This window comes from Rhinoraja longicauda, chromosome 2 (genome assembly GCF_053455715.1).
Source record: "Rhinoraja longicauda isolate Sanriku21f chromosome 2, sRhiLon1.1, whole genome shotgun sequence".
Lineage (NCBI taxonomy): Eukaryota > Metazoa > Chordata > Chondrichthyes > Rajiformes > Arhynchobatidae > Rhinoraja > Rhinoraja longicauda.
The window spans coordinates 66,049,199-66,073,917 of record NC_135954.1 but is presented as its reverse complement, the minus strand read 5'-3'; the positions used below and the strand labels follow the sequence as shown (position 1 = coordinate 66,073,917).

General features: G+C 42.0%; 1 protein-coding gene across 1 annotated transcript; it reads right to left on the bottom strand.

Moving 5' to 3' along the window:
* Positions 1-473: 473 nt before the first annotated feature.
* LOC144609821 (antizyme inhibitor 2-like) lies at positions 474-23,230 on the bottom strand. Its single transcript, XM_078428260.1, has 10 exons — positions 23,132-23,230; positions 19,238-19,411; positions 15,385-15,557; positions 13,553-13,687; positions 12,460-12,541; positions 11,919-12,002; positions 7,092-7,254; positions 4,334-4,446; positions 3,327-3,541; positions 474-628 (listed from the first exon to the last, which is right to left on the bottom strand). The coding sequence occupies exons 1-10, from the start codon at positions 23,228-23,230 to the stop codon at positions 580-582; spliced, it is 1,287 nt and encodes a 428-aa protein (XP_078284386.1). The 3' UTR covers positions 474-579.
* Positions 23,231-24,719: the final 1,489 nt, after the last annotated feature.

The window sequence follows — 24,719 nt, the reverse complement described above, 5'->3', positions numbered from 1 at the left end:
AATATGACTATGAATCTTAAACATGATTACTTTAGCCCACATAGTTACATAGCAGGGAACAGTCAAATGGAAGAAATGTCAGTGACATTATTACTATTGTATTTCAGGAGCACATACTTATTTTGCATTGATATTATTTGATTTAATTCAAAAACAAAAATGATAACTACAAAATTTCAGTTACAGAGCAAATACTGATTAAATCCCTTCTAATACAATTACTTTTACCATTTAGTGGTCATTATATAATACTACATTTAAGCTGATTTGACTTTCAATGATAAACTGAACTTGAAAAATGGCCACAAGGTGGTAGAATATTATAATGTTTAGAATAACAAACATTTTCCCTCACTTGTGCAATAAATCAACACGAAAAGCGAGAAGTAGGGAAATTACATAAATTAGTTCATGGTGAACTAAACATTGATCCCTGATAATCTATACCTTAATGGGCATATAACAGAGAGCAAATTAACATTGTGCTGTAAAATTCAGAATAGTTCATTTAAATATTGGTAAAATTTGATGAAAAAGAATACTCGGCTCTTAACAATTAAAGCTCTATGCTACTGGGACTTATTCTTCAGCTGGAGATTGGTTTCCCTTTATCTTCTGCAGAATTTTCCTTTGAAGAGAAGGTAAAGTAAAAAAATAACACTCATCCATATATATATTTTAAATATATAGGAATATATATACACTGATGAGCCAAAACATTATGACCACCTGCCTAATATGTTGTTGATCCTCTGTGTGCCGACCCACCGAGGCATGGACTCTACAAGACCCCTGAAGGTGTCCTGTGGTAGCTGGCACCAAAACATTAGCAACAGATCCAAGTCCTGTAAGTTGCGAGGTGGAGCCGCCGTGGTCAGACTTGTCGATCCAGCACATTCCACAGATAATAGACAATAGACAATAGGTGCAGTATGCCATTCAGCCCTTCGAGCCAGCACCGCCATTCAATGCGATCATGGCTGATCACTCTCAATCAGTACCCCGTTCCTGCCTTCTCCCCATACCCCCTCACTCCGCTATCCTTAAGAGCTCTATCCAGCTCTCTCTTGAAAGCATCCAACGAACTGCCCTCCACTGCCTTCTGAGGCAGAGAATTCCACACCTTCACCACTCTCTGACTGAAAAAGTTCTTCCTCATCTCCGTTCTAAATGGCCTACCCCTTATTCTTAAACTGTGGCCCCTTGTTCTGGACTCCCCCAACATTGGGAACATGTTTCCTGCCTCTAATGTGTCCAATCCCCTAATTATCTTATATGTTTCAATAAGATCCCCCCTCTTCCTTCTAAATTCCAGTGTATACAAGCCTAATCGCTCCAGCCTTTCAACATACGACAGTCCCGCCATTCCGGGAATCAACCTAGTGAACCTACGCTGCACGCCCTCAATAGCAAGAATATCCTTCCTCAAATTTGGAGACAAACTGCACACAGTACTCCAGGTGCGGTCTCACCAGGGCCCGGTACAACTGTAGAAGGACCTCTTTGCTCCTATACTCAACTCCTCTTGTTACGAAGGCCAACATTCCATTGGCTTTCTTCACTGCCTGCTGTACCTGCATGCTTCCTTTCAGTGACTGATGCACTAGGACACCCAGATCTCGTTGAACATCCCCTCTTCCTAACTTGACACCATTCAGATAATAATCTGCCTTTCTATTCTTACTTCCAAAGTGGATAACCTCACACTTATCTACATTAAACTGTATCTGCCATGTATCCGCCCACTCACACAACCTGTCCAAGTCACCCTGCAGCCTTATTGCATCTTCCTCACAATTCACACTACCCCCCAGCTTAGTATCATCTGCAAATTTGCTAATGGTACTTTTAATCCCTTCATCTAAGTCATTAATGTATATTGTAAATAGCTGGGGTCCCAGCACCGAACCTTGCGGTACCCCACTGGTCACTGCCTGCCATTCCGAAAGGGGCCCATTTATCCCCACTCTTTGCTTTCTGTCTGTCAACCAATTTTCTATCCATGTCAGTACCCTTCCCCCAATACCATGTGCTCTAATTTTGCCCACTAATCTATGTGGGACCTTGTCGAAGGCTTTCTGAAAGTCGAGGTACACCACATCAACTGACTCTCCTCTGTCAATTTTCCTAGTTACATCCTCAAAAAATTCCAGTAGATTTGTCAAGCATGATTTCCCCTTCGTAAATCCATGCTGACTCGGAATGATCCTGTTACTGCTATCCAAATGCTCAGCAATTTAGTCTTTTATAATTGACTCCAGCATCTTCCCCACCACTGATGTCAGACTAACTGGTCTATAATTACCCGTTTTCTCTCTCCCTCCTTTCTTAAAAAGTGGGATAACATTTGCTATCCTCCAATCCACAGGAAATGATCCTGAATCTATAGAACATTGAAAAATGATCTCCAATGCTTCAACTATTTCTAGAGCCACCTCCTTAAGTACCCTGGGATGCAGACCATCAGGCCCTGGGGATTTATCAGCCTTCAATCCCATCAGTGTACCCAAAACCATTTCCTGCCTAATGTGGATTTCCTTCAGTTCCTCCATCACCCTAGGTTCTCTGGCCCCTAGAACATTTGGGAGATTGTGTGTATCCTCCTCAGTAAACACAGATCCAAAGTAACGGTTTAACTCGTCTGCCATTTCTTTGTTCCCCATAATAAATTCCCCTCCTTCTGTCTTCAAGGGACCCACATTTGCCTTGACTATTTTTTTCCTCTTCACTTGAGATCTGGAGAATTTGGATGCCAGGGCAACACCGTGAACATTTCATCATGTTCCTCAAACCATTCCTCAACAATGTTTGCAGTGTGGCAGGGTGCATTATCCTGCTGAAAGGGGCCACTGCCATCAGGGAATACCATTGCCATGAATGGATGTACCTGGTCTGCAACGATGTAGTTGACACGTGATAACATGAATGGCCGGACCCAGGGTCGCCGGTTTGTGGTTTGTCCCTTCTCGGACTACTGTCGGCAGGTACTCACCACTGCTGGCCGGGAGCACCCCACACGCCTTGCCGTTTCAGAGATGCTCTGACCCAGTCATCTGGCCATAACAATTTGGCCCTTGTCAAAGTTGCTCAGGTCTTTACTCCTGCCCATTTCTCCTGCATTCAACACATCAACTTCAAGAACTGACTGTTCACTTGCTGCCTAATATATCCCACCCATGGACATGTGCCATTGTAACAAGATAATCGATGTTATTCACTTCACCTGTCAGTGGTCATAATGTTTTGGCTCATCAGTGTATACACACATATACAATATAATATTGTGCCACATTTTCTAATTTCATAGGAAATCACGTTTTCCTTACCAGGCTTCCTTGGAGATTACATGGTGTACTGAGGTTCTTTGAAAGCCATTGAACATGGTCGAGATACAGACGGAGTAAGCTCCTCTGTTTTGAATGAGCAGCCAATCTCCAATCTGCAGCTCAGGTAGCTTCCATTGATCAGTGATGCAATCCTCTGCATCACAGGTGGGTCCCCAAACCTTTGTGTTGAACAGTTGTTGGTCAGGGCAGAGTTTCTGTAGGAGATAAATATTAGGTCAATTTTATTAACTTTAACTTCACTAAACATTACATTCTTGGGCAATTTGCAAACCACCTAATGTTACCACTTTTGTCCTTTCTTACTGTTAACCTGTTTCAGCTCTTATTCCTTTGTTAAAATAGTCTGCTATCCAATAGCTTTCAAAAATAAGTACAGTCAATGGAGATAGTTCAGTCCACATCCAGACGACCATTTCAATCTTCTAGTTTAGTTTATTGTTATTGTCATGTGTACCAAGTTACAGTGAAAGGTTTTTGTTTGCATGCTATCCAGTCAAAAAAAGACTGGACCATACATCTCTGGAAAACTGCTTATGCATTTCAGGCAAATGCCTTGGTGGATACTCTCACCTCTGGAACTAAGCTTTGGACAACTCGGTTGTGGTAAATCTGGAGCCAAATAGCCGGAGAGAAATCCAATCTGGCCTTTATTGCACACATCATTGGAAGGTCATTACTGCTGGAAAACATCAACAATATGGGGACACAAGAGACTGCAGATCTTGAGCAAAAATCAATCTGCTGGTGTAACTCAACAGATTAGACAGCATCGGTAGATGGAATGGATAGACAATGTTTTGGGTCAGGAAGTTTGAAGGAGAATCCATTCATTCCACAGCTGCTGCCTGACATGCTGACTTCCTCCAGCACATAACAGTATGTTCCTTCACTTTGCTAATGATTAGATGGTAATCAGCAAGAATGGAGTGCCTACAAAAATGTCTAACAGCAACATTATTATATATTTTCACTTTGAAAATCCTTACCTTAAATACTATTGGTTTCGATAAATAATATAGCAATTCAGTGCAATAAAAAGACCCATGCACACCTTCGTTTAAATAGTACATTATGGTCTTTACAGTCCTCGCTTCATCATCTAGAAAATAAAATTAAAAGTGCATGATAAGATCCCTGCGCTGAATTTCAAAATGTGTCACTGTAACATTAATGCTGAGAGAAAAATAAAGTAAAGACGATTTGTTTGGCATTTAAAAAAAAAAGACTATCCTACACCATACAATAAGAAAATGTGTTTGGGGAGCAGCAGTGGCACAGCGGTAGAGTTGCTGCTAACAGTGCCATAGACATGGGTTCGATCCTGACTCTGGGTGCTGTCTGTACAGACTTTAATAATGTCCCTGTGACCACGTGAGTTTTCTCCGGGTGCTCGTTTCCTCCCACACTCCAAAGACACAGGTTTGCAGGTTAATTGGCTTCAGTAAAAATTATAAATTGTCCTTGGTGTGTAGGATAGTATTAGTGTATGGGAGGTTATTGCTGGTCAGCGCAGACCCGAAGTGCCCGTCTCCACGCTGTATCTCTAAAGTCTAAAGTGTGCAATAGAACCAACTGCAGGCTTTTTATGAGATTGAATTATAAACATAAAGTATTAGAATTTCTGTTTGTGCTCCTTAGAGGGAAGCTTGTATGTCAGGGAAAACAAGTGACGCTGTTTTCATGGTCACAGGTGTACAATTTCCAGTATGGGCTGGCAGCCAAGAAGACTGCATGGAAGGCCAGTAGAAGAACAATATCAGTCCACTGTTGTTTGGTGAGGCCTGTGGCCTATATCATAGTTTTCATGCCTGCACCAGAAATCCTCACGTGGCATTAGTGTCTGGACAGTGATGAGAGAACCCTGTTTTACTCAAGAAGCTGGGCTGAGATCACCTACAGTGCCCTCGATAATGTTTGGGACAAAGACCCATCATTTATTTATTTGCCTCTGTACTCAACAATTTGAGATTTGTAATAGAAAAAAATCACTTGTGGTTAAAGTGCACATTGTCAGATTTTTATAAAGGTCATTTTTATACATTTTGGTTTCACCATGTAGAAATTACAGCAGTGTTTATACATAGTCCCCCCATTTCAGGGCACCGTAATGTTTGGGACAGCAATGTAATGTAAATGAAAGTAGTCATGTTTAGTATTTTGGTGCATACCCTTTGCATGCAATGACTGCTTGAAGTCTACCATTCATGGACATCACCAGTTGTTGGGTGTCTTCTCTGGTGATGCTCTGCCAGGCCTGTATTACAGCCATCGTTAGCCAATGCTTGTTTTGGGGGCTAGTACCCTTCAGTTTTCTCTTCAGCATATAAAAAGCATGCTCAATTGGGCTCAGAGCAGGTGATTGACTTGGCCACTCAAAAATTGACCGTTTTTTAGCTTTGAAAAACCCCTTTGTTGCTTGAGCAGTATATTAGGGATCATTGTCTTGCTGTAGAATGAACTGCCAGCCAATGAGTTTTGAGGCATTTAGCCAATGAGTTTTGAGGTGTTTGAACGAGCAGCTAGGATGTGTCTATACACTTCAGAATTCATTATGCTACTACCATCAGCAGTTGTATCATCAATAAAGATAAGTGAGCCAGTACCTTCAGCAGCTATACATGCCCAGGCCATAACACCCCCACCACCGTGTTTCACAGATGAGGTGGTATGCTTTGGATCCTGGGCAGTTCCTTCTCTCCTCCATACTTTGCTCTTGCCATCACTCTGATATAAGTTCATCTTCGTCTCATCAGTCCACAAGACCTTTTTCCAGAACTGTGGTTACTCTTTTAAGTACTTCTTGGCAAACTAACCTGGCCATCCTATTTTTGTGGCTAACCAGTGGTTTGCATCTTGTAGTGTAGCCTCTGTATTTCTGTTCATGAAGTCTTCTGCGGACAGTGGTCAATGACAAATCCACACTTTACTCCTGAAGAGTGTTTCTGATCTGTCAGACAGGTGTTTGGGGATTTTTCTTTATTATAGAGAGAATTCTTCTGTTATCCGCTGTGTCGGTCTTCCTTGGCCTGCCAGTCCATTTGCGATTAATAGGCGCACCAGTGCTCTTCTTAATGATATTCCAAAGTTGATTTTGGTAAGCCTAAGGTTTGGCTGATGTCTCTTTTTGTTTCTCAGTTTCATTATGGCTTATTTGACTTTCATTGGCACAACTTTGGTCCTCATGTTGATAAACAGCAATAAAAGTTTCCAAAGGTGATGGAAAGACTGGGAGCTCTCTTATACCTGCATTGAGGAGTCTATTGTCTATAATTAAACACACCTGAGCAATTACAAACACCTGTGAGGCCATGTGTCCCAAACATTATAGTGCCCTGAAATGGGGGGACTGTGTATAAACACAACTAATTTCTACATGGTGAAACCAAAATGTAAAAATATCCTTTAATAAAATCTGACAATGTGTGCTTTAACCACATGTGATTTTTTTCTATTACAAATCTCAAATTGTGGAGTGCAGAGGCAAATAAATAAATGATGGGTCTTCGTCCCAAACATTTTGGAGGGCACTGTAGTTTAACATAGATGAAGTAGTAAACAAAAGTCTCTAGGCTTTAAATGATAAATTCTTTCTTTTTGCCTGAGCAAAACCCAAAGCTTTCCCTGTTATGTCTCCTTTTATGGATGTTAATCACTGGAATAAATCTACACCCATCAGATAATATAAAGTGTCTCAGATCATGACAGCAATGGCTAATTGAATAATTCAATGGGGGCAGAATTTACCACTGGAGCCAGTTGAAGCTTGATGAATAATTTTTCTACCAATGATATTCACAGCCAGTGTGAATGATGTTGTCACGTAATAACGGCCCGGTTCAGCAATTATCTTCACTCCACTTGCTGCAGGAAAGTGAAGGTCCAGTGCAAGATTGATTACGGCTGTAATCTGCAACAGGGAAATTAATTAGACATTAAATTGAAGATGGCCAGCACTTTCAATAGTTATAAATGATTTTGTACAGAAAGCATACATACTGAAGATGACCTCATGTCATTGAATGATTAATAACAAACATGATCTTTAATCATTAATATCATTATCTGAAAAAGAACAATATTATCATGAAGAATAATGATTGATTGATTGATTACATGATACAGCATGGAAGCAGTCCTTTCAGTCCATGACCACCATTGATTACTCATTTTATTTTGCATCTCTTTTCAGCATTGAAACATCTTTTAAGTTCTGATTTTGACAGGAAATAATGAGAATGCCTAGGACAGACAGTCACCTGCATTACAAGGAGCAAGATACAATGTCTTTGATTAGCATCTGGCCAAGTAAATTGAGTAGATTATTGACACAAGCCATCAGCCCAGAAAGTTTGATTATAACACAGTTTAATTGAGAGCATAACAATCCAGAGGAGAAGCATCTCATTATCAAAGGCAAGATGTGATGAGGGAAATTTGAATTTAATTTAATGTTTGATAAAGTGCTACAGGGTCAAGTAGACATCTTGGAGTTGAGGTTGTGTATTGGAAAAGACCAATTATGTTAAGTAAGAAATGTCAGGTGTGCAACACAAGGTCCTTGATCAAAGCAATGCATTCTCCAAAAGCTGGTTGTAAAATTAGATTTCAACTGATATTGTGAGCTAATTAAATGTAAGTTGCTAGTTATGTTTGCTCAGATTTCTCGCATGTTAAGTTGTGAATGTTTTCATTCTCTGGGAAGTGCATTAGAAGCAGAAGACTAAAGTCCTTATCTTCCACATACACTTTATTTCACCAACCCCCCATGGCACTGACACTATTGAAGGTAGAGATGGTAGATGATAAATTTGAAGATTCTAGAGTTTCAGTCCGGAGGAGTTTGTATAGTAAAAGAGTGTCTCAAAAATTGATTACTTTTATTCAATGTTTATAATTAGAGTGGAGAATTTGAGTGAAGCAGAAAAAAAAATCTCCGGCAAAAAAGTTTCTGAACTGGACTAAGTAAATGAGCTCACACACGTTTCATGATTTCTCAATTGGATAATAGCCTTCATGTGTTCTCCAAAGAAATTTCCATCAAACGGTTCTGCTCGTTTAAATAATGCAGGCACAAAGCAAACTTAATGAAAGTTGCTGCCTTGAAAGCATTTACAAATATCAGTCGAATATCATTCACAATGTTCCTGTGGCTGGGAAGAACTAATTCCAGGAACTGCACTCAAACTGTGTTTGTTCATGATGGAAGCAGCATATCCTGATTCTTCATTTTCTCAAGGTAAATGCATTGTTTTCACAAACATAGGTTAGATATTTTTAACCCCAAGGGCAGATAGAAGGGTAAATAATCTTGTAGATTCTAAATTCTAACCACATTCTGGTTGTTCCAGTTTGTAACAGTGGCATTACCAGGGGTGAGTGCGAGTCATTAATTAACTTCCAGGAGATGGGTCTGAACCTCATTGTGATTCAGTTTTACTTTCCAGTGTGTAAAGACCAGCCCTCAGGAATTCCTCCCGTAAAATAAAGTTTAGGTTTACAAAGCATTTTCCCTGTCAGTGATGATATTCCTCAGACAACACTTATTTAGTGATATTGCTACAATGTTTTATCACACAACCTGAATTTGTTAGCTCCATCACACACTTCTTTTCCATATCCCAATTATCCAGCATATTGTGAGCACCAAAGAATTTTGGACCATAGGATCAAGGAAAAAAATTGGCTCCTAGAACTTGATCTGCCTTCAAATAAGATCATGGCTTATCTGTGAAGATCTGCTAAGAATCTTTGAAAATGTCAGCATAAGGAAGTGAAGAAGGGACATGAGTACTCTTCTTCATTAGTCTGGGTACAGAATAGAAGAACTGGGTGGTTATGGTACAAATTTATGGTACAAGGTTATGATTATACAGGTGTCAGGGGGTTATGGGCTGAAGGCAGGAGAATGGGTTTGAGAGGGAAAGATAATAATAATAATATATTGTGGCGGACACGGAGCTGTCCGTCCAAGAATGAGGCAGCACACTGAGTTATCCAACACCACTTTATTCCGTGTGTCGCACCCTCCTTCCCAACTCCCTTATCTCCTGCTCTTGGACTCCTCGTGACCTCCCACGAGCCGAAGGTTATGTACTGTGTGTGGCCCACCACCAGGGGCCGCTACATGACCCCCCCCCCCCCCCCCCCGAACCAGAGGCACAGAAACAGTCGGCAGCCGGAACTTGTACGCACGTTCCCATGCAAAGGAGTCCTGCCCTGTAAGGGCAAATTAGGTTGGGCCCGAGATGGAGGACGCCCCCGACGACGGGGCTGGGCCTCTTGTACTGGCTCGCTCAGGTCCAAATGGGCCGGTTTTAAACGGGCCACCGATACCCGAGGCTGGGCGCTCCAGAAGGTAGGTAGTCTCAGTGAGACAGCGTCCAGTCAGGCCTGCTTGGCGACGGTGGTGGGCTTGTTGCTGTCTACGTATTCGTACATGCTGAACGTCGGTAGGTCACCAGATGTGGCGGACACGGAGCTGCCCGTCCAAGAATGAGGCAGCACAGAGTTATCCAACACCACTTTATTCCGTGTATCGCACCCTCCTTCCCAACTCCCTTATCTCCTGCTCTTGGACTCCTCGTGACCTCTCACGAGCCGAAGGTTATGTACTGTGTGTGGCCCACCACCAGGGGCCGCTACAATACTCCTTTATTTGTCCCACACGGGAAATTTGCAGTGTTACAGCAGCAAAGTGGATAGCAAGAAACATTCATTATAAATAAAAGTAAAGATAAAGATAATTGCCATAATTTACTATGTTTTTTCTTTCCTGTTACTGTTGACTGGTCTGCTGGGAGTAGCAGTCTCACAGCAGTGGGAAGGAAGGACCTCCTATATCTCTCCTTCACACACGGTGTGAAGGAGTCTGTCACTGAAGGAGCTACTCAGTGGGAGTCGTTGTCCAGCAGCAATGTTATCTTTGCCGTCATCCTCCTCTCTCCCACCGCCTGTACTGAGTCAAGGGGGCAACCCAGGACAGAGCTGGCCTTCCTGATCAACTTGTCAAGTCCCTTCCCCTCCGCTGCTGAGATGCTGCTGCTCCAGCAGACCACACCATAGAAAATGGCTGTTGCCACCAGTGTTCTAGAAAGTCCTTCGGAGTGCCCCCTGCACTCCAAAGGACCTGAGTCTCCTCAGCAGGTAAAGTTTGCTCTGGCCCTTTTTGTACAGTGCATTGATATTTTCGGTCCAGTCAAGTTTATTGTTAAGGTAAACACCCAGGTATTTTTAAGAGTCTTATAAAGTATAGGTACCTTATAAAGAGGTATTTATAAGGTACTTATAAATCAGCCATGGTAGAATAGACTTGATAGTCCAAATGGCCTAATTCTGCCCCTAGAACTTATGAACCTCACAAACAGTGGTAGACCACAACTGGAGCACTGTGTGCAGGATGTAACTGAACTGGAGAGGCTGCAGATAATATTCACCATAATGTTACCTGGGATAGAGCATCACAATTATGTGGACAGGCCATATAGGTTGGGTTTTATTTTATATTCATCCCTTTCAGGCACTATATAAAATATTAACCCATTGATGCACATTAGTATCTATATATAGAATTGACAACAAACAACAATAAAAGCTGGCCCTTAAAACAGAATATTGAAGACAATCCAACTAAACTCCTTAAGAATATTGCAGAAGATGGTTTAAAGGGCAAATATAAGGTCATAAGATCATCAGTGATAGGAGTAGAATTAGGCCATTCAGCCATCAAGTCTTCTCCCCCAAAACCTCTGGCACATGTACTAATTAAGAATCTATTTCTGGCTTTAAAATATCCACTGACTTGGCCTCCACAGCCTTCTGTGGCAAAGAATTCCACAGATTCATCACCCACTGAATAAATAAATTTCTCCTCATCTCCTTCCTAAAAGAACGACCTTTAATTCTGAGGCTATGACCTCTAGTCCTAGACTCTCCCACTAGTGGAAACATTCTCTCCACATCCACTCTATTCAAGTCTTTCATTATTCTGTATGTTTCAATGAGGCCCCCCTCCAGCGAGTACAGGCCCAGTACCGACAAACGCTCATCATAGGTTAACCTATTCATTCCTGGGATCATTCTTGTAAACCTCCTCTGGACCCTCTCCATAGTCAGCACATCCTTCTTCAGATATGGTGCCTAAAATTGCTCACAATATTCCAAATGCAGCCTTACCAGTAGCTTTTAGAGCCTTAGCATTTCATCCCTGTTTTTGTATCCAAGCCTTCTTGAAATAAATGATAGCAATGAGCTTGCTTTCTTTTCGACTTGCAGATTAACTTTTTGGGGATCCTGCACCAGCATTCCTAAGTCCCAAGTCCCTTTGCACCTCCAATTTCTGAATTCTCTACCCATTTAGAAAATAGTCTATGCCTTTATTCCTACTACCAAATATGCATAACTCCACACTTAAACACCGAATCCCTTGCAAAATAATCAAAAACCTACCTTTTCCTTTTCAGATTTCCCCAGAACTCCCATCCGTATATTTTTTTTAGATAAGATGCACAGTGTGGGCACACTGTCATGAATGTTAATTGATCCTCAAATGAGATTTTAATACATGACATATACCTTCTCAAATGCTACTTTGTCATCCTCCATGCCAGGGAAACCACCACCAATATCAAGCAGATTCATGTTAAATCCAAGGTTCGTCTATAGAACAGGGGGAAAAAAGGTTCAGTATATACAATCATCAGAAGTATTATCTCATTATCAGCAAGTTCCTTGCATGGAAATCTTAGCAATTTTTTGCTCTGTCACATGCATTAATATAAAAGCTTCTTTAGTTCACTAAAGCCATCAAACAAAATCCTAAGATTTAGGGTTTAGTATGTAAGTATGTAGCATTAATCACATTACAACTGGCCGATATATTTTAGTTGAAACATTATTGAAAGAACTATTTCTTTCCCCAGAAAAAGCCTGGGCATAAATTGCTCAAGGTGGAATAAGAGAAATATATATGTGGAATAAGAGAAATAGGTGGAATATGTCTGATCACAGCAAATATCAACCATGCAGATTAAAACAAAGTATACAATTTTAATAATAAATTTTCATGTGAAATTTGAATGGTCAATATTTTAACAAAAAGAAAAAGTAAACAAACCCCAATTTCAAAGACTCGACGTGAATCTGTAATGGCTTGAGTAAATGCCTGCGAATTCGTACAGCCACTCCCAACATGGAAACTGGTTAAAGAAGAAATATTAAAATATCAATATGCCTCAGAAGTATATTCATCCAGTTCTTTCACTTGCCAGCACAGCACTTTGTTACTAACTCCAAAGTGAACAAATTCAAAACATATAGAATAGTGAAAGACTTGGATAGAGTGGGTATGGAGAGGATGTTTCCACTAGTGGGAGAGTCTAGGACTAGAGGTCATATCCTCAGAATTAAAGGATGTTCTTTTAGGAAGGCGATGAAGAGAAATTTATTCAGTCAGAGGGTGGTGAATCTGTACAATTCTTTGCCACAGAAGGCTGTGGAGGCCGTCAGTGGATATTTTTAAGATAGAGGTAGATAGATTCTCGATTAGTACAGGTGTCAGAGGTTATGGGAGAAGGCAGGAGAATGGGTTTAGGAGGGATAGATCAGCCATGATTGAATGGCAGAATAGACTTGATGGGCCGATTGGCCTAATTCTACTCCTATCACTTATGACTTTTGACCTTGAAACACTGAAGATAGACACAAAATGCTGGAATACCTCAGCGGGGCAGGCAGCATCTCTGGAGAGAAGGTATGGGTGACGTTTCGGATTGAGACCCTTCTTCAGGGGAGAGGGAAACTAGAGATATGGAGCTGGAAAACTGGAGGAATCACAGAGCGTGAACAACGAGAGAGAATGTTCTTGGAGAGAGAAGGAGAACTTCTTCAAAGTAGGCATACATTGAGGAGATTATGCAGGGGAGCAGGCGAAATGTGTAGGAAGGAACAAAACATTGCTCATTATATTTCTAAAGCAGGGAATAATGATGCAACTTGGCACATTGATTCGGGTTTCACCCATCACTGATAATGGATCAGCCAAAAGTGCTCTTCAAAAGTTGTTATTCTTTGCATCAGCTCAAGGTAATAAAGTAACCATACTTTATGTACCAGTCACAGATACCACATGACACTGCCATGATATATTAGCAAATAAGGTAATTTAATAACAGTTACAAACTGGTATTCAGAAGGCAAATGCTTTATACCTGACACCAATGATGTCTACACTTAAGGCTTTTGCACATTCCATCAGTTGTCTGCATTCATTTAAAGTTGCCCCAAACTTCCCACTCAGGGGAAAACAGGACCGAGCATCATTTGTGACAATGCGAAGAACCATCCTGTGAAGGCAGCAATGTTAGTTAGAGAGGTGTCAATATTGCAAGGTAAGAGAGTTGACCCCTTTGGTTTGTGCCAGAGGCAAATATAAATTTTCATGATGAGAATAAAAGTGATAGATTTTATTTCTGACTTCGCCTACAATTATCTTTCTGGAAATAACTATGGACTGATCTTCCACAGTTCTGAAATCACCAGTTCCCTACACAAAGGACTGTGCAGTTTCTACCTTCTTGCACCAAAGTTGCTCCACGGTTTCTTCCTCTGAGAAACCCTCTCCCAGCACCTGGGCTACTCCAAAGGAAAAGTGGCTTGATCCACTGACAGAATGCCTGCAGCAGCCACAAAGACGTGGCTTCCTCCAGGCTCATCGGCCATCTACCATGCTAGGTTGTTATTCACAAACATAAAATACAGACCTGTTCACAATAATGTTAAAAATGAGTTAAGAATGCTTGGAAGAAAACAAATTGAAAGTCATTTGACAAAACACCATGTACACATATATATATATATTTCTAAAACTCTCTGTTTGTTAATTTATTTGTTTGCTCATGCCTGTATTGTAACCTTATTTCTGTGCCCCCATCACACGATCACCACTCATTCATGTAAACACAATAGAGAAAAGGCTCAGACAGCTTAATTTTACCTCGTCTGAGAAACCTGCCATTCCAGGAGTCAATCTTGTGAACCTTGGCAGCCCAGCTCCCACCCTGATTACATCATCCCGAGGTAGGGAAGCAGCTTCCCCAGGTAGCAGACCTGTACAGCAAATTTCAGGTGTGATCACAATCGGGGGGGGGGGGGGGGGTGAGGAAAGGGTGCTGCACCAATGCAGGAGAGGTGTTTGGGTCCAATGGGTCCACTTGGTCTCGTGACATAATAAAAATTAATATTTATAAAAGCGCCTTTGAGTGTTTGAAAAGCGCTATATAAATGTAATGCATTATTATTATTATAATTAGCATTAGATCCTATAAAAGAAGCAGAGTATTTTCTACTCTTCCCAATCCATTAGAATACCCCAATTTACAATTAGTGCATTTCACTTAATGGTGCCACCTGGAAAAAAAATGTATTTGAGATTTATCCATTGTGCTTTTTTGATTTAAAAAATCATACTGGCCATGTTCTTAAGCCAATAACGACGATTCGGGAAATGCCACGATGCAACTGCATAAGCCACATCCTTCAGAAAAAATGGTGTGGGGAACCTTGGGGAGGAAAATACATGATGAAATTCTCAGATACAACAGTATTAAGTATCATTGGATCATTAATAAAACAAATATTGCCACATGATAATGGCGGTGTTTGGAGAAATACTCAGAAAAATGGCAGGAATTATAGAGTTCAAAGAATGTATGCAGAGCAGTAAGGCAGCAAGGAAAGTGGCATAGAAAAGGAATTTTACATAATGGAACTCCAAAGGGTCCTCCCACCAATGCTGGCAGATTGAGAGGGGAGGATATGCAGGAAACAGAGTTGAAGAACCGAGAAATAGTCTGGTGTGGTAAACTTGAAGGCCAAACCTTGGAGGATATGAAAATCAATGAAGATTTTGAATTTAACCCACCACAGACAGAGAAGTTCAGAGGATATTGAAAACAAATGCAAACTGCAAACAATTACTCTGAAATTGTCATTTTCTGTCCAACAGCTGATTTAAGAAAGTAAAGGGATAATTTGCATTTACTTAGCAGTGTGATGGATCCGAGCAACTTTGGAAAGTTCATCCATATTATCGAATGTCATCATCTGGATCCCATGGGCAGCAGCAAATTTAACGTGAGAGATCTCCTTGCAGGTGTTTGCATAAATAATTCTCTCTGGGAGGACCCCAAGATCTTGCACCAATGCAATCTCATTCTGGTTGCGATAGAAAAGAGAGTTATGCTGTGAGACCACGTTTTCTTTATTTTCTCACGTTCATTCTCCACATGCAGTTGAGTCAGGATGCACACTGATTGTGGATGATCAGCCATGATCAAGGTGAATGGCGGTGTTGGCTTGCACCTATTGTTTATTGTCTATTGACCAGACGGGATAGCCTTCGTTGCCCTCGCGCATCAATAGACAATAGGTGCAGGAGGAGGCCATTCGGCCCTTCAAGCCAATACCGCCATTCACCGTGATCATGGCTGATCATCCACAATCAGTACCCCGTTTCTGCCTTCTCCCCATATCCCTTGATTCTGGTATCATTAAGAGCTCTATCTAACTCTCTCTAACTATCTAACTATCTAACCTCTCCTCCGACGCTGGCAACCTCAACATCCTCATCCTACTTGACCTCAGCGCCGCCTTTGACACCATAAATCACTCCATTCTCCTCACCCGACTTGAAACCTCCTTTAACATCACCGGCACAGCCCTATCCTGGTTCAAATCTTACCTCTCTGACAGGCACCAGTTCATCTCCATTAACAACTGTAAATCCACCACCGCTCCCCTCCCCCAAGGTGTCCCCCAAGGCTCAGTCCTTGGCCCCCTCCTCTTCATCCTCTACCTGTTCCCCCTTGGTCAATTAATCCGCCATTATGGTCTCAACTTCCACTGCTTCGCCGATGATATCCAGCTCCTCATCTCCACCAAGTCAATCTCCACCACCACACACTCTACACTGACAAACTGCATCACTGAAATAAAATCTTGGCTTCAATCAAATTTCCTCAAACTCAACTGCAACAAATCTGAAATCATCATCATTGGTCCAAAAACGCTCACCAAATCCACCCAAAACTTCATCCTCAATATTGATGGTCTCCCAGTATCCACCTCCCCTCACATCCGGAATCTTGGAATCATCTTTGATCAAACCCTCTCCTTCGACAAACATATCAAACACATCACAAAGACAGCCTTCTTCCACCTCAAAAACATTGCCCGTCTCCGTCCATGCCTCTCCTCCACAGCTGCAGAAACCCTCATCCATGCCTTCATCACCTCCCGTCTGGACTACTGCAACAGCCTCCTCTATGGCGCACCCTCAAAAATCATCAGTAAACTTCAATACATTCAAAACTCCGCTGCCCGTCTACTCACCCACACCCCGATCCGTGACCATATCACCCCCGTCCTTTACAAACTCCACTGGCTCCCCATCCCCCAGAGAATCCAGTACAAAATCCTCCTCATGACCTACAAAGCCCTCCATAACCTGGCCCCATCCTACCTGACCGACCTCCTCCACAGGCACACTCCCACCTGCACCCTCCGCTCTGCTGCTGCCAATCTCCTATCCCCCCACATCCGGACCAAACTCAGATCCTGGGGGGACAGGGCTTTCTCCATCGCTGCTCCCACCCTATGGAACTCACTACCCCAAACCATCAGAGACTCCTCCACACTCACCACATTCAAAACATCACTGAAGTCTCACCTGTTCAGTACTGCCTTCAACCACTGAAGGTCACCTCACCTTCTGTCTCCTTTCTCTGTTCGTTTACTTATTTATCTATTTATTCACTTCCCTATGTTCTCTAAATCCCTGTAAAGCGTCTTTGAGTATATGAAAAGCGCTATATAAATGTAATGCATTATTATTATTATTATTCAGGGAATCGGTCTCCACTGCCTTCTGAGGCAGAGAATTCCACAGATTCACAACTATCTGAGTGAAAAAGTTTTTCCTCATCTCCATTCTAAATGGCCTCCCCCTTATTCTTAAACTGTGGCCCCTGGTTCATGACTCCGTCAACATCGGGAACATGTTTCCTGCCTCTAGGTGCGGAGAGCAGGAGTTAGACGGGACTGCCACGTCTGAGCACCACGAAGAGTTGACCATGAGGCAGACGCCCCTGCCTCTCTCTCTTTCCCAGATGCCAGCGTACGGTCCATACCATGGATGGAGAAACCTTCAGGCTGGATGGCTGAGTCCTCCACTTTATTTTCCAGTGATTGTATATTGGCCAGTAGGATGGTGGAGAGAGGGGGTGGTAAACCCCAGCGCTTCAGTCTGACTTGTAGTCCTGCCCGCCGGCCACGTATCCAGACACGATGGAGGCCTCCCTAGTGTTTCCAGGTGCAGTACTTACTGGGCCTGCGATCCTCCGCCAGGTCAGGGATTCCCTTATAGTCGGCAGCTCCGTTGCTGCCGGGAGACCGCAATAGCGCTAGTGCGTTTATTCACACAATGCTGGAGTAACTCAGCAGGTCAGGCAGCATCTCAGGAGAGAAGGAATGGGTGACGTTCCGGGTCGAGACCCTTCCATCAGTCTGAAGAAGGGTCTCGACTCGAAACGTCACTCATTCCTTTTCTCCTGAGATGCTGCCTGACCTGCTGAGTTACTCCAGCATTTTGTGAATAAATACCTTCGATTTGTACCAGCATCTGCAGTTATTTTCTTACACTACCTCATGCGTTTAAGTGTAGGTAGCACCTTGTCAGTTGCATCGCTGGTTTCTGCTGCTCCTTTTATCCGGGTAAGTTGAGAACTACTATATTTGATGATTCTCTGCTGGCAACATGTTGCCGCAGATCTTGGTAATTTCTTAAGAAATTTCTGAAGCTTCTTAAGAACAATAGAACTATTGCCCAAGTACCACAAATAATTTTCATAAGTTGCACTGCACAAATAATTTTCATAAGTTGCAAGGCTCCAGAGAGAGGGAAAAAAATAGGTCAAGGTTAAGCCGTATCAAACCTGCTTGGTTAGAGCACATTTAGTCGCCACATCATAACAAGGATATGGAGGAACTGGAACTGCATTTTTTTTTAAATGTTGGAAGCTGTCAGTGGCTGATTGATGATGGCAAGTGTGCCATACACCGTTTTCACCATCCTGTCCACCTGTGTTGGGCAGTTCGAGGATTTGGACCTAATGATGTTGACAGAATCCTGACGGGTACCCGTAAAAGGGACCACATCACCCCGATTCTGGCCTCTCTCCACTGGCTCCCTGTACGGTACAGAATCAACTTCAAGCTCCTCCTATTCACGTATAAAGCCCTAAATGGACACCCCCCCCACATCAAAAATCTTCTAACCCCCCTCTCTAACTCCAGGTCCCTCAGGTCGGCCTACTTGGGGCTACTCACTATCCCGCGGTCTAGGCTTAAGCTCAGGGGTGACCGCGCTTTTGCGGTTGCAGCTCCTAGACTGTGAAACAGCATCCCTCTCCCCATCAGAACTGCCCCCTCCATCAACTCCTTTAAGTCCAGGCTCAAAACCTATTTCTACTCCCTAGTGTTTGAGGCTCATTGAGGAGGCGCTGTGAACTGTTTGCGTGCTACTGTATGTTTCATTTTTTTTCCATTGGAACCTAATCAGATGTACAGCACTTTGGTCAATGTGGGTTGTTTTTAAATGTGCTATACAAATAAAATTGACTTGACTTAACTTGATATCTATCTCCAAGCCAGGACAGTGGGTGGCTTGAAGGATTTAATTTTTGTTCATTTCCTATGTACACCAGCAGCAAACTGCTAAATGCTAAATCATTTCCATTGTCACATATATTATTAACACATTTAAAAAAAATAAAGAGATAGAGCTAACAGATATTTATTTTGGGAGCTATCAGACATGCTTTTATTCCATATCCTACCTTACTGGCACAGTCAAAGCCGGTCCCTAACTGAGCAAGAGTCCAAACTACCGGTTTGCTGTCATTGCACTTCACAGCATAGAAAGGCTTCACTTGAGGCAGCGCCTTCTGCCACCGCAGGTGCTGGTTTATAATTTCACCAAGGTCAGAAACGTAGAAGGCATCTGTGTTCTCCTGCAACAAATGTCATGATGACCATCCACGTTTCTACAATATTCTACATTCTCGATATCCTACAATAATTGCTTTTTGTTAAATGTAATAGAATATTGTGAATGTTGTGCTATTCAGCATCTTCATGATTTTGCTAAAAATATTCCCGATGTTTCTTTGATGGCTCAATATAAATTTGTTTTTGAAGATGAAACTGAGCCATGCACATCAGAAATCTATACAAAGAATGCACCTTATCATTACCTGCTTTATGTTCCAACATTTCCTGCAGACAGAACTGAGCATCTGGGACTTTAAATGCAATACACCACCGCAGCAAAAGAAATACTGAAAGCAATGTCGAGCCTAACATACTTGGGCATGGAAAAATTAATGTTGATGGTTGAATCAATGACTGAACACAAAGGACTGTGCTCAAGACCCCTATGTATGCCAACACCAACAAAACATTGCTCAACTACTGCCCAACTGCATGAAGCTGATAAATATTTCAGAACTATTGCTTGTATATTTTTTTACATGGGTGGAGAGAATACTGTGCTTGGCTGCCACCAAGGCACAAAATAGTCAAAAAGGAAGCTGGAGATAGAGCAGGAAGGAACTGCAGATGGTTTATAGACAATAGACAATAGATGCAGGAGGAGGCCATTCGGCCCTTCGAGCCAGCACCATGATTCAATGTGATCATGGCTGATCATTCTCAATCAGTACCCCGTTCCTGCCTTCTCCCCATACTCCCCATACTTAGTTTAAACTGAAGATAGACACAAAAAGCTGGAATAACTCAGCGGGTCAGACAACATCTCTGGAAAACAGGAATAGGCGATGTTATGGGTCAAGATCCTTCTTCAGACAGAGTGCTGGGATTGAAGATTGTTAGTGGAGGATAAGTATACTGAAATGGCACTCTAAAGAAGTGCTAATCACAGGTACTATAAAACATGCTGCGGAGGTGGTAGCATTGTCAGTCCAGTTTATTACCCATTTCATGGCTGCAAGGGTATAGAGCTCTCTGTGACAAACAGTGTGGAACAATACAATGCTCATAAAAGAATGTGGGTGAAGACATAATCTACAATATGGTTCAGAAATGCGATTACTTTTGATTATCCAAGACATTTATCTTTATATCTTAAGGCGGCACGGCGGTAGAATTGCTGCCTTATAGCGAATGCAGCGCCGGAGACTCAGATTTGATCCTGACTACGGGCGCCGTCTGTACGGAGTTTGTATGTTCTCCCCGTGACCTGCGTGGGTTTTCTCCGAGATCTTCGGTTTTGTCCCACACTCCAACGACGTACAGGTATGTAGGTTAATTGACTGGGTAAATGTAAAAATTGTCCCTAGTGCGTGTAGGATAGTGTTAATGTACGGGGATCGCTGGGCGGCGCAGACTCGGTGGGCTGAAGGGCCTGTTTCCGTGGTATCTCTAAAAAAAAACCTACAATTAAAGGCAAGGGGAGCTGGGATGCAGAGTGTAGTGCATTGACTTAAGATAATAGCACTGCTGAAGGCTGCCAGTGAAGTGAGCATTGAGTTGTTGACAGGGCGGCCTGGTGGCACAGTGGTAAAGTTGCTGCCTTACAGCACCAGAGACCTGGTGCTGTCTGTATGTAGTTTGTACATTCTCCCTATGACCAGGAAAGATGTGCAAGTTTATAGATTTATTGGCTTCTGTAAAAATTGTCCTTGGTGTGTAGGATAAAACTAGTGTACGAGTGATTGCTGGTCAGCATGAACTCTGTGGTCCAAAGGGTCTGTTTCAACACTATATCTCTAAACTAAACTGAATGTTCATTGGTCTTTACTTTGAAAACTAATAACTAGAGTTATGTAGCAAGCACAAGCCAATGTGAATAAATTTGTATGTAAGAAAATCTTACCATTGGATACAATGGCTAGCTTGCAACAGTCTGTTCGAACTCCTTCCATCGGGCAGACGATACAAGGCCTTCTATGCCTGCACCTCCAGACTCAGGAACAGCTTCATCCCCAGGGCCATAGCTGCTATGAACCGGTCCTGCTGAGCCGGATGGCCACAACGCATAGATCAACTTGCACTTTACCCTGTCCAAAACTGTTACAACTGTTCGTTTCGTTGGGTTGCTGCTGTCTAAATTACCTAAATTATTGCATCGTATGGGAGGCGCATTCCCAATCTCGTTGTACCCCTGGGTACAATGACAATAAAGATATATTGTATTGTATTGTATTGTATTGTATATAAATGCTGAATGCTCGCAGGGAAAGGGAAGTATTAGTTTGAAAACAAAATATGTCAAATTGCCGATGATCATGCAGCATCATTTGTAAAATGTTATTGGTATTTTCAGAAACACTTTAGAATCAGTCAACATGGTGGTAACCTCACAAAATGTAATATCTGGCTATTTCAAGGGTTCCCATAAGAAACAAACCTCATGTTGTTGGTATCGTCCAAAGAATTGCATAAAAACTTATCTTAACTGATAGCACAAACAGTTGTAATAGAGTTGTAACAACTGAGATGAATAACCTGAATTGTTACTGGAAAGAGATTGGGCAGCAAGATCAATGGAGCCTGTTGTAATCTCATGCAGATTTCTGTGTTGACAATGACCCCTGCCTGACAATAGAAGCTGCCTGTTTAACATTGCAAAAGGTAACAGAAATAATGATGGAAAGTTTACCATTTTATGTCATTTATAGGATGCCAGTCAGTCCCCAATGGAAGATTCACTTTTTTTCTGGATAATTGCATGTAAAAGAGCAGAGATAGAAACAACCCTGAAGCATGTAAAAATGCTGTGACCAATGTTTTTGGTATGTCCATTCTAGATCCATAGTTGAACACAGGCTGGAGCAATGAATTTTTAATTCTTGTAGACTTATTCCTACATGATAAATGATGTTATGATCAACACATTAATGCATTAAGAGAAGGAATGGGTGACATTTGGGGTTGAGACCCTTCTTCAGACTGATGGCCTAATTTGTTTCCATTAAAGACTAGTCCTTACATTTTTAACCATTCTCCACTCCACTCATTTAAAAAAAAATGATGCCTATTTCTAACTTTATTATGCACAGGCAAGCTCCAGCACTGCACATCAAGGCCCCATCCTTGGAAAGATAGTGGTGGGACAGGCGCAACTTTTGAAAGCTTTTAAAGAACACAGCACCGCCCACACATTATTAATTTGTAGAGAGCAGATTTGATATGCAATTGTCTGTCGGAATTGCATCAGCGCCTTCGCGTTTCATAGCATCATGACCACCATAGAGCCAAGTGACTCCAGACTGTTTCCGTAGGAAGCCTTTGCCAGTTAGATTGAAATTGAGAACAATCAGGTCATGAAACTGTTGACTTCCATTTCAGGTAAGTTCCCATTATAACCATATCCCTAATGTCAAAACAACGAAATAAGTCATATTTTCTATTTTGCACATATATTGATGTCTTGATAAATGAATCACAATAGAAGTAAATCACAGAAATATTTGATATGATTATATTGAATTAATGAGTTGGATTACTTTGACCAACTAGAAGTTCATTTACCTTCATGTTATCAACATTCCTTCATGATTATTATAACTTCAAACATTTAATGATTCATTTTCACATTTTGTGTCAAGATTAATATTATAAGAAGACAGTTATATTTAAAATATTTATCTTTTGACTATGTTTAAGTCATGAATTTACCGCTGGCATCACATCATTATGTTGACACTTACTGTGGGTTTTTTCTCATTGATCTTCTGGGCAATGACATCCTGAGCATTGACACCCTCCTCCAGAATGACAAAGTCAATCTCATTTCGACAGCCTTCCATTTCCACGACCTGCAAAGGGCTTGGTGGCTTTCCAAAATTCAACAAACTTAATTCAAAAGAATGTCCAACAATTTTAGAAATATCACAATAAAGATTATAAAAGGATGAATTTCAAGCCTGGAACTTTGCTTTCTACACAGAGCTTCAGATTAAAAAACAATAAAATATTATAATTACCATCAAGAGGTAGAAATACCTACATCTTATCAGAATACATGGCATGACAACACATTAGCAAAACATTATTCAACAAGAAAAACTTGATATCCTATCAACTATTATGGAACGGACGGCAAAAAAACACATTAACGTCCTTTAACAAAAAACATTGAAGGTTGACATAAGGGAGACAGGGGGAAAAGGGGCCCAGATATGCTTATGATACCAGAAAACCACATTTCATTGAGCCCCACGAAGGAAGGTGTCTTTAACTATTTGTTATGAAGATAGACACAAAATGCTGGAGTAACTCAGTGGGACAGGCAGCATCTCCAGAGAGAAGGAAAGGGTGACGTTTCGGGTTGAGACCCTTCTTTGTTGCTTGGTTTACTTGATGCTAACGTCAGTACTCTTAAAGCCAATTAGTATCTTCTTCCTATTCAGCAAAATACAAAAATCACAAGGAGAGAGTTCTCCTGGTATTCGCCTTTCACCGCATAAGCCTTCACATCCAACACGTCATTCTCCAACATTTCCGCCAGCCAGCCTCAATGTGATTCCACCACCAGTTACATTTTCCCAACTCCACCCCTTTCTGTTTTCCGTGGAGACCACTCCCTCCGCAAGACATTGGTTCACTCACCTCTTCCGTCCCAAACCACCCCCTCCCCAGGTACTTTCCCCACAACTGAAGGAGATGTAATACCTGTCCCTATACCTCCTCACTCACATCCATCTAGTGATCCCAGCAGCTCTTCCAGGTGAGACAGAGGTACACATGCACCTTCTCTAATCTCATCTATTGCATCTAGTGCTCCCCATGTGGCCTCCTTTACATTTGTAAGACCAAGCATAGACTAGGCAACTGTTTCGCTGAACACGTGCTCAGTCCACCTAGGTCTGCTGGATCTCTTGGTTGTTACTTTTTAACATTCCTTCCCATACCGAACTTTCTGTCCTGGGCCTTCTCCATTGCCAGTGAGGCCACAAGCAAACTGGAGGAACAGAACAGTGTTTCTTATTCTACTTGGGTACCCTTCAATGATATGAACCCCCCCCATTCCCTTCTGGTGGCTTCACATCCCACTTCTCTCATCAACCTACAACCTTTTTATCCCTCATTTTTATCGCTTCATCCATCTGCCAATCAGAGCGCCTCTCATCTGTATTTACCTATCAATTGTCAGGCTTTGTTCTGTCCATTTCCTTTCCAGCTTTCTCCCCCCCCCCCCCCACCCCACTACAATCAGTCTGAAGAGGCTCCCAACCAAAAATGTCACCTATCCATATCCATATCCTCCAGAGATGCTGCCTGACCTGCTGAGTTACT